The following is a 10679-nucleotide window of genomic DNA, read 5'->3' as shown; positions in this document are numbered from 1 at the left end:
AGGGAAATCCTTAGCATGCCATGAACCTATGCACATAAACCCTTTCACACAAATGAAATCTGAAAAACACTGAGAGGAAAAGGACTGTAGTCTCACACATACAAAAACAAGCATGCACACTCTAACCAAACTTAAAATTGACAGGAACCAATTTCGGTGATTTCACACTTTTCATTTTGTTAATTTTTCACTTAATCAAGTTTATTGGAATGATCCTTTTTTGTGTGTTGTTTAATTGCTGTCCTTTAAATTATAAATCAGGTCATGCATGGGGCTCATATACCTAATTATTTATGTCCGCATATGCAGGTGTACTGTCATCTTTTCATTCTCTGCTCTGCTTTGTGTAATAAAATTTGTAATCCACTTCAAAACAACATAAAATATATTTTATTTTTTATTTTTTTATTTCATATTTGCCATGTCTTATATTCCAGTATACCACCGGGTTAATACACAAAAACTATGTGTATGTTTTTATGCCCGTGTCTGATCATCCTGTATTTCAGAGCAATGGCACCAAGTGTTTTGTCCTAAACCTGACAGTTACTGCAAAATCAAAATGAGCAGAAAGTCTGAAAAATAATTTACTTATCCTATGTTTACAATATCATTAAATTATTCAATGATAGTTATTAGTATAGTACTCACTCCTTGACCAAAGACCAATTGTCCATCAGCAGCAATTGTTTAAAGGTGAGGTCAGATATATTTACTGTCAATGTGCACAGCAAGAACTGACTACTTGTCACCTCTGCTCTTAACCAACACAATAATCAGAATGTTAAAAGTGACTCTTAGAAATAAAGAGGAATAAAATGTGAAATATCTGTCTGTCCCAACTACAGCAATAAAAGAACCAACACTCTTAAGCACACAAACAATGAGTCTGCTGACCAGCTAGAGCTTGGAGCCCACCTGTATTCAGCTCTACGTTCCATCAGTCTGGCAGCAGCCTATTGTGTGTCCCCATACCAATGTCCCCCTGCTCCAGAGGCAGTGGAGACTACAACAGCCCTCTCTATGGGTCAGCATGTAGCAGTGGGCACCCACCAGACAGCCAGCCATTAATTATTAAACAGCGGAGTCAGAAGGAAGCAGCGGGTTACCTATGGCTAAGCCATGAAAATTCACAGCAGCTTTGATTTGAGCTGTCCAGGTAAGAGCCAGAGGGCAGAGAGACAGAGAGGGCGGCAGCTGAGAGGAGGTGAACCACGACAGAGAAGCAAAGTGAGACGTGAAGAGACTGGGGTTCATCTTATTTTTGAGGACCAGCATTTTCCAACTGAAGAATACTCAGAAGAATTTCTGGAAAGAACTAATTCAGAGTTTCCCAAATTTCATACTTTTCAACATGTTTTTCCAGATCTAACTCACATAGCCATCACCTGAAACTTTTTAATGGGACAGGGGGACAGAAGGATTTCTAATGCACAGTGTTTCAGAAGCAGGTGAGTCAAAAACCTTGCAGGGGTAAGCAGGTGCAGAATTGAAAAAGCAGCCCTGCATAGGAGAAAATTAAACTTCTGGCTATGGAAACATAAGTACAAGCTACAGTACGGAGGCAGAACTTCCACATCTGTCCATGTCTATATTTATTTAAATCTGTTGTAGTTTCCTGAGATTTCCTGAAAAGAGTGGGCAGAGCCTGCACATTAATTAAGTATTCTTTATGTGGGTTGTTGTACTGTATTAGTTGTCAGGATCCTTCTGTGAGCTATCACAATGTTTGTGTTTTGTAGGTCTTTTTATGTTACACCTGTGAGACAGGTTCTTGTGGATTCTTGAGTTCTTGAGGATAATCACAGCGTTATTTACATACTGCACACACTTGCATACACTCACATGCAGGCACAAAGGCAGATACTGTGCAAACATACAGAAACACAATAACAAATCTGTAGCTTTAAAGACTAAAAATAATTATTATGATTTCAGTTCCTAATTCAGCAGCACAAGAATCAACCAGCACAGTACAGACATTCAAAAGGACCTAAAAGTTATTTTGTTTGACAAAGGTGTGCATCTGTGTGTATGCATTACCTCTTGTAGTTTGCCAAGTGTTGCTCTAGCTGTGTTATCCTATGGAGTTTATGGAGGAACCACTTGTCTATGGCTGTCAGCTGGTGGATCTGATCCACACTCATACCACTGTGAAGTGCCTGAAAGACAGAGACACGGAGCAGGCTCAGCGCTACATTTATCATTCATCATCTTTATCAAGCTCATCATTCATGCCCTTTGTTGGAGCACTCTGAAAGAAGACATCCAATAGATTTCACAAAGTTTCAACAGATTATGAGAACCAGTTGCCTATGATTAAAATCAGGTTGCAGATCATTCAGTGAACTTTCACTGGATGGGAAGGGTCATTCAGAGTAGTTACTTTACATACTATGTTTTCATCTTCATCAACGTCTTAATAATATTTCTAGTTGTGGTCACAGAAACATCAAGCTGCTTGGAATTTTTAAACATTTATTTTCTTCCTTATCTCCTCAGACAACTCTCCTCTTTTCTATCTCTTGTTAGTGTTCATTGTGGTACACACAATGATACCAAACAGCACAATGAGTAGTTTTCTCCATTTAAATAATCTGAATGACTGATTATAAGTTTGAAGAAACCTGTGATCTTAATTGAAGATAACAGCCTGCTATCACTGCTACCAACTATCACTACTTCTAAGGAGTGCCAACAATTTTAGCAGATCTTTGTAGAATAAGAAAGAATTCAACTCTTTTCACAACTGCTTCCACAATTGCAGGTATGCATCACAAAAGAGCTTTTAATTTCAACACTTTTTCAAGAGGAACAATATTTCAATGAGGTCTAAGGATACCAGCACTTTTGGCCACATCTGTAAGTGGCTGTACATGGTGATTGATTGCCTGGAGATAAGATACAGAGTAGTAATCCCTAAGGCAGCTGCCATCTCCAATGATCTCACTCCAGACTAAAGAACAGATCTGTCTCTACAGTCAGGACACCAGCTCACACAGCTGGAGGTTTTCACACTGACATGACCTCATTCTCTCCCTTCGTTTAGCTAGTGATAAAAGCCTGTTGAAGAACTGGACTGTGGATGTTTTTCACCTTGTAATAGTTCATGTACCATGTCTGCATTTGAATGACAGCTTGACCTACAGACTAACAGCACTGTATTGTGCAAGCACAAAAGCAAACTTAGGAAAACAATGTTTCAGATTCCCTACTTTTAAATATTTCTTAAAAGGCTACACTATTAGACCCTGCCAGTTAGACCATCAAACACTGTTTGACTACTATGCATCTATTAAACTAAATCTAAATTTCAAAGACATTTCCACACAATTAGGCATTCACAACTGGCATGCAGGAAGGCCAGGGACACATTTTTCTCTGCATTTCATGTTTTTTTCATGATAATTTTCCTGTAACACTTCAAAACGTGATTTTAATGAGAAAACTGTAGTTGGTTTCATTCATTATTAATGCTATGAAAGATTAGTGTACCTTGGCGAGGGAGAAGATGCGGGTACTGGAAGGCACAGCCAGCTCCTGTTGCAGGTCCTGGGTGTCAGTCCAGGCTTTCTTGAGTGGCAGCCTGGGCACAAAGCCATCCACTGATGGATGACACATCCTCAGGGCCTTCTGCACACTCTCCTCAAAGGTCCGGCCCACTGCCATCACCTGAATCCAGAAGAGGGAAACGCAAGACAGTGTAATACGAGTGAGTGAGCATAGTGAATAAGCAAATGAATGAGAGATGGGGTGAGTGGTTATCTGTGGATCCTCCCCCACCTCTCCAACACTTTTCATGGCACTGCCTATTTCACGGGACATGCCCTGAAAGCGGTCCAGGTCCCAGCGGGGGATTTTGGTAACGATGTAGTCTAGACTGGGTTCAAAGCAGGCTGTGGTCTTCTCAGATACAGCATTCTTGATCTCTGGTAGGGGGATTCCCAGAGCCAGCTTAGCAGCTACAAATGCTAAGGGGTACCTGTGAGACAAGTGGCAGGAAAACCAACATCAATTAATGTTTGACAGCAGTGTGAAAATGCTTTAACTGGGTAAAGTCTCCGCAACAGAGAAAATGTTTTATCATCATTTGATGATGATAAAATGTAATAAAACTGTAATATTGTATTGACACCTATATTTTGTTCTACTCAAAAGGTCCAATATCTACTTGATGTATGATATATGATTTCTTTGTATCTTTTGATATTACTTAACAGCAATTACTAGGGCTACAGTTGTTTGAAAAAAAAGAAAAATTACCCAAAATAAGCAATCAACATCATTCTGCCGGGAATGCTGCATGAGTGCTTAGAAATTTTTTTTAAGGCACTTTGATATATTACATTAAAAACATTACTACAGTATGGATTGTGGATTATGTGGTTTCCACTGTAAATGACATGATGTTAAGACATTTTTACAACTTGTAAGACTGCAGTCAGTAAGTGTTTGATCGAACTGTATAAGGAAGTCCACCTAGACACATGATTCTATCAATTGCATGTTGTGTACTGCATCGTATGCAGTCCCTGTATTCATATGGATGAATTCTCTTACCCAGTGGCTTTGGATGCCAGAGCTGAGCTTCTGGAGAGCCGGGCATTAACCTCAATGATGCAGTACTCCAAGGATGATGGGTGTAGGGCGTACTGGATGTTGCATTCACCTACAATGCCAAGGTGACGGACCACTTTGATGGCTGTCTCACGGAGCATGTGGTACTCCTCATTGGACAACGTCTGGCTCGGTGCCACCACTATAGAGTCACCTGAAGAAGAGGAGGAAGAGGGGTTAGAGCAAGAACAGGTTTTAAACATTATTAAACAGTTTCCGAATTTGCTTTGGTTAATGAGAAAATGGTAGGAAAATGAAGATATTTTACATATCATATATAGAAATAAAGCAATAACTGTTTCTCATTTGGATTTGGATCTCATGTAAAACATTTCACTATACATTCTCCACCATTCAAGATTTTTTCCTCTACTTCCCAGCATTTAACAATAACCATATGTCAACAAAAACAAAATATCCAGGCTTGTGTCATCTGATATACAGATTTGAGAGTTCTGTTGAATTCTGTAGGAGAAGCTGAGGCTAGAAAGTACTGTATTTCAGATAAAGAACACATTTATCGGTTTATCCTTTGAACTCTATGAGAAGCACTCAAACCACTTTTAATCATAGGTACACTTGTCTCAGTCTGTGAATGTTGGCTATAAGAACTGAACTGATCCCAAAGGCTTACATTTGCAGCTCAAGTATTGATTTCCTGTGCTTTTCTTGATGTACAGAAACAGGAGAGAGAAATAAGACAAGGACAACAACTATCAACATCTATATGATCTTACCAGCTACACAGTGAGTTTGAGCAACAAAACCAAGCTGTCTGCACTGAATAAAAGGTGAGAACAACAGAATACTGAATTCAAATGGAAGTGAATCAAACACGCCACGACTAAAAACCCAGGAAATGATACCATACAGGTGTGTATCCAGGGTGTACAATGGTTTGAAAATACATTAGGATGCATGCACTGTATGCTTGGTACCTGTGTGAATGCCCAGTGGGTCGAAGTTCTCCATGTTGCAGACGGTGACACAGTTATCAGCCACGTCTCTCACTACCTCATATTCCACCTCCTTCCAGCCCAGCAAAGACTTCTCCACTAAGATCTGACTGCTCATGGCCAGAGCCTATAATATGCACAGAATATAATCAGTTTCAATGCTATTTGTCTACATTACCCTTTTGGGTAGACAAAATAACATGAAGCCTTGTACAGTTTAATTTAATACAATAGCTCTGCAATGTAATTCTACAATTCAAAATCAAATTTGGGAGTAGAACTTTTGAATCTGCCTATTACTTAGTGTCAATGCAGTGCTTAACACGTGCATTTAAACCACAGTGAATGTAAACACTGAAACTGAAACTTTCAAATGAAACAGAGAAAAAATTATTTCAAATGCCAAATGAGGAAATCTGCAGAACATACTGTATGGCATAAAAGCAGGATGTATCAATCTAAAACAGAACAAACAGTTCGTTTTTCAGCCTGTGATTACAGATTAGAACCACCTGAGCTGTCATACATAATGCTTGGTACTGGACGAGGACAAAATAATGTTGCTTAGCAACAGCAAACTATTCCTTTCTTGGCAGAGGACCAAGGAAACATATTGAAACAATTTCAAAGCGGGTTAGTGCTACAAACACAGGTGAAAGTATAAGCATAAATAAGTTTCTCAGTAAAAGTCTGGGTAAAATGCTTCAATTTCTGATTTGACTGAAACGACTGATCAGGTGTCAAGAGAAAAGAAAATATTAAGAATAACAATAATAACTGTGCCTCCATGCCTACTATCCCTGCTGTGCAGAATTTATTCTGACCTTGTGGGCAGTTTCCTCTAGTTTTTCTTTGTTGGCACACAGACCAGAGCCCAGACCACCCAGGGCATAGGCCGATCGCAACATCACCGGGTAACCAATCTGCTCTGCAGCTTTTAAGGCATCAGACACCTGAAAGATGCACACAAATATTATATTTCCCCAAAACAAGAATAGTGAACACATGCCACAGCCAATTACAGAACTTACCAAATTCATGAACATAGAGAATGTATATAATATTTCTATTACAAACTGAAAACTAAACCTATGCTCAGATGGTGACTGGGCATATAGACATGAATTGCCACAGCTATGAACTGTGAGTGATGTTGGATCCTTACCGACTCAACAGCTATACTGGGTGCAATCTTCTCGTTGATTTCCATCAGTTTGTCAGCAAAAAGCTGCCTGTCCTCTGTGGCCATGATGGATTCCACCGGGGTTCCAAGGACCTTCACACCATACTTTTCCAGGATGCCACGCTGGAACAATTCTACTCCTAAATGCCACACAAACACCAGTCCACATACAAATGTTTGGTTAAAATTCAAACCATTAAAAAAACCCTAATGTACACAAACTAGATGAAAATCTGAAAGCTCAGGTCCCCCAACATTACATATGTCATTCAAGTGAATGTCTTCATCCCAGTTTCCCCTACATATTGATCTCCACAGACAATTCAACCACAAAATCAGCTTTACCAAATATCCAAGCAAACAAGTGCACATCTTACCACAGTTGAGGGCGGTCTGTCCACCCATGGAGAGCAGGATGCCATCCGGACGCTCAGTCTTGATTACTTCAGTTACAAATTGCGGTGTGACAGGCAGAAAATAGACAGAGTCAGCCTGTTTGGTGCCCACCTCATTGGTCTGAACAGAGGCTATGTTTGGGTTCATGAGCACTGTCTTCAGATTCTCCTCCTACAACATGTCCACAGAGTTAATTTTTATCTATTTAAAAGAAAACTTGAGTATGACGTTTAGTACTTCTTTTACACAGTTCATGTCTTTTCATTTTCGATGTGCTACTGTGGTTTTTCTGACTGGCATTTATTCCTGTACAGCTTTTACAGCTTTTAACAGACCCTTTTTCACAGCAAACATTTTGACTTGTCATAATAGGAAAAGCACATTCATTACTAATAACATTGCTAATAGCGCTGTTTGATTCAAGTGACCCAGTGAGTCATGACAGTGAACCAGCATGCGCAAATCAGCCATCATTAATTGTGTAATTTACACCTGTGCTTGTCCTACTGTGACATGTCAAAATGTCCTCCTGTGAAAGACCTATTTATTCCATTTCAAGGACTAGAATGGGCACTGTGACAAACACTATATTAAAACTTTTTATGTATGAAAGCTCCTCTGAAGGAGGAAAACTCAGTTCTATGTGTTACAGAATATAACAACAACCAGTTCAGTTCATGTCTAACTCGGCAAACACATTACAACAGACTAATCCATCACTAAAAAGAATAAAAACAAATCTACTAGAAAACACATGCACTGGCAGTAAAATATGTGTCTGTATTCAGGATTCAGAATTTTCTTAAATGCTGTGCACAGAAGCTTTAACCAAATATTACTCAAAACAGAGTGAACAGCTTTTATTGGAACCTATTTTCAACTGCAGATTAGCACACATTGGTACACTAGCCTGTATTTACTGTATTTATACACCATATTTACTTCTAATAGTTTTTGGAAAAAGATGGAGGTGGCACCGGGGCATATCAGCTACAGCACATCTGATATAAGGTTCAGTTTATCAGGATGAATGATACATTTAAATGCCCATTCAGCAAAATGCTGACAAAATGCATTAAGTTCGATCAAAAAAACAAAAAAACATCATTAAACACAACCCTATTTAGAGTCATGGGATATGGTTTTGGCTACAGAAAATATGTACATCAGGTTATTGTACTATATCTTACCTTCATGGCCTTGATGGCCTGAGATCCTGAGTAGTCAAACTCTCCAGCCTGACCAATAGAAAGACCACCAGAGCCCAGTACCAACACCTTTGACACCTGCGTTAACACAAATAGACGTACAATAACCACAGTGATTAACTGCATGTAACACAGTAACAGAGTATGTATATGCAGGATGAAGCTCCATTCATTCACATTCATTGTCTTTCTCAGTACTCACATGCTGACTATGGCATACATTATAGTTAAGTCCATCAATTTAATAAATAATATCCCTTCCTATTTTTTAAATGCAATTCAATTATAAATTGTTGTGATGTGACTGCTATGCAGTCTAGTAAATACTCCATCCTGGCATTTTGCTGTAAAGTAACCTATTTGATAAATTCTCTGATAATCTTTTACACAGTCAAAGAGTTCATCAAAGTCCTGAACTTTCCCCAAGTGGGCCTCAGCTGTTCAAAAGGTTCAAGGTAAACCTGTGTGTGGTACTGTACCTGCGCTCTGGGAGGGATGTGGGGTTTTTTGGGCATTACTGAAACTATGTTGGCATCCTCTCCTTTTTTGATCAGGGATATGAAGGCATCAAAGAGGAACTGTAGAAACAAGGAAAATGTCAATATAACCATGGTTTGAAAACTACATTAATAATATTAGGAATATTTATATAACTCATTACTTATGGTGTGAAAAATATTCATTTTTTTCCAATATATTCTATATAATGAAATATATTGGGACTGGCCAATAAGTACATATTAACAGCTTTCTTGGCGGAAAAGAGCCTACTTGAAGGTAGTGTTCAACTTCTTAGAGAGGTACATGATGTAATGCACTTTTTTTTTTAATCTCATCCAGTGATAATATAAGAAACACTGTCTTCAGAGTACAAGTAAGTAACAGCACCAAGTTCCTGAAAGTGACAATGTATTTAGAGCTGAACATACACTGGAAAGTAGGTAAATGATCTAGAATTTATAGGCTTTATAGGCATTTTACAGGCTGCAGTAAAATGAGTTGGCTGTGGTAACACACTGTAACTGACTACAAATGTTGTTGACAAACAGACAGTCTTGTCATGTTATGTAGAGAGTTAAGAAAAATAAGAAATTTCTCAATGTCTGAGACAAAAATACATAAAGAAAAAAAAACATTGCACCACCCTGCCAGTCAGTGGTACAAAGCATTTGCCATGGGCATTGTGAAATTTTTTGTTCTGTCTCCAGGAATCAAACCGAGGTGGAAGGCAACAATTCTCCAACTGAGTTGTCAGCTGTATGTTTTGGCACAGAGGACAGGTCTTATTATTCTGTCTTAAATCGACAGAGGTTACGGCTGACTATTTTGACCAGGACTTGAACTTAAGTCCTTGTCTGCCATGTTGGAGACAAAAACTGTAGCACAGGACCATCAATACTTTACTGCAAAGAAAAGGACAGGTACCATTAGTGGTGTTCTTGAACATCTGAGCCCTGGTGCAGTCAAACATCAATCAGTGACGATTACACCTGTCACAACCAGTAGTGTAGTAACTGGTTATATATAATTTTTGTCTGTAATGTCAGATTTAGATATTCATATATTTCCATGAAACATAGGTCTTTAGACAGCATTATCTTTTTTTGTTGTTCTGTTTGTTTGTTTAGCCATTACAGACAAAGCCTAAAATTGCTTACAACTGCTGCTACATTACATTGTTGTTTATTGCTGAATTTATTTAAGTGCAAATTCAAATACTAATGGTAGCTAATGCTAATTACCCAAGTTTGCTTATTTGTGTAGTTACACATTTCTAACTCCTGTTCACTACTTTCTTACCCTTCAACTTTTTAATCATTACTTGTTCTCCCCTGTTTTTATCCTGCTTTAATCTTTGTCTGCTATCTAAATACCAAATAACCTCTCCAGGCTACCATTTAAACATGTGCTGTTTCAATGGAAGACTTAAAGCTTTTACTTGGGATGCATACTGCCAGTATACCTTTACCTAACTTTAGGATAGTATTCAGGTACTTTCAGCATCACTATCAAAGTCTTTAATTACCTCTGTGTCTGTGGGACCACCTTTAGCCTCCGGGTGGAATTGAGCCGTGAAGACAGGCTTAGTATTGTGCATGATGCCCTGGAAAATATGCACAGTTAATATAAGGAAACTAAAAGAAAGTCAGCAGTATTTTACATTTCTGCATTCAATTTACATCTCAGAAACAACTGAGTCTTACTAAAATGTTATTTTATAAACAAACATTTGTAGACTCCATATGTCCTCTTTTGCTTGACTATGCTTGTTTTGTAAGAGAAGCCTGTGCTTTTTGCCCAGCACCCATACAATGAAAA

The 10679-nt window shown here is 38.5% G+C and overlaps 1 protein-coding gene across 2 annotated transcripts in view; it reads right to left on the bottom strand.

Annotated features, from left to right (window-relative positions):
• Positions 1-10679, bottom strand: part of cps1 (carbamoyl-phosphate synthase 1, mitochondrial) — a 43822-nt gene that overhangs the window by 27381 nt on the left and 5762 nt on the right. The window contains exons 11-21 of one of the 2 annotated variants that reach the window (XM_018690471.2): positions 10387-10464; positions 8840-8938; positions 8343-8438; positions 7134-7323; positions 6739-6896; positions 6398-6526; positions 5556-5700; positions 4561-4771; positions 3784-3982; positions 3496-3672; positions 2044-2162 (exon numbers count right to left, since the gene is read on the bottom strand). In XM_018690471.2, the coding sequence (XP_018545987.1) occupies positions 2044-2162; positions 3496-3672; positions 3784-3982; positions 4561-4771; positions 5556-5700; positions 6398-6526; positions 6739-6896; positions 7134-7323; positions 8343-8438; positions 8840-8938; positions 10387-10464 (1601 nt within the window). The remainder of the gene's footprint in view (positions 1-2043; positions 2163-3495; positions 3673-3783; positions 3983-4560; positions 4772-5555; positions 5701-6397; positions 6527-6738; positions 6897-7133; positions 7324-8342; positions 8439-8839; positions 8939-10386; positions 10465-10679) is intronic. The other variant, XM_018690472.2, reaches the window with a different exon arrangement.

This window comes from Lates calcarifer, linkage group LG1 (assembly GCF_001640805.2).
Source record: "Lates calcarifer isolate ASB-BC8 linkage group LG1, TLL_Latcal_v3, whole genome shotgun sequence".
Classification (NCBI taxonomy): Eukaryota; Metazoa; Chordata; class Actinopteri; family Centropomidae; genus Lates; species Lates calcarifer.
Note: the sequence above shows the minus strand (reverse complement) of the source record. Positions and strands in the feature narration are given on the sequence as shown.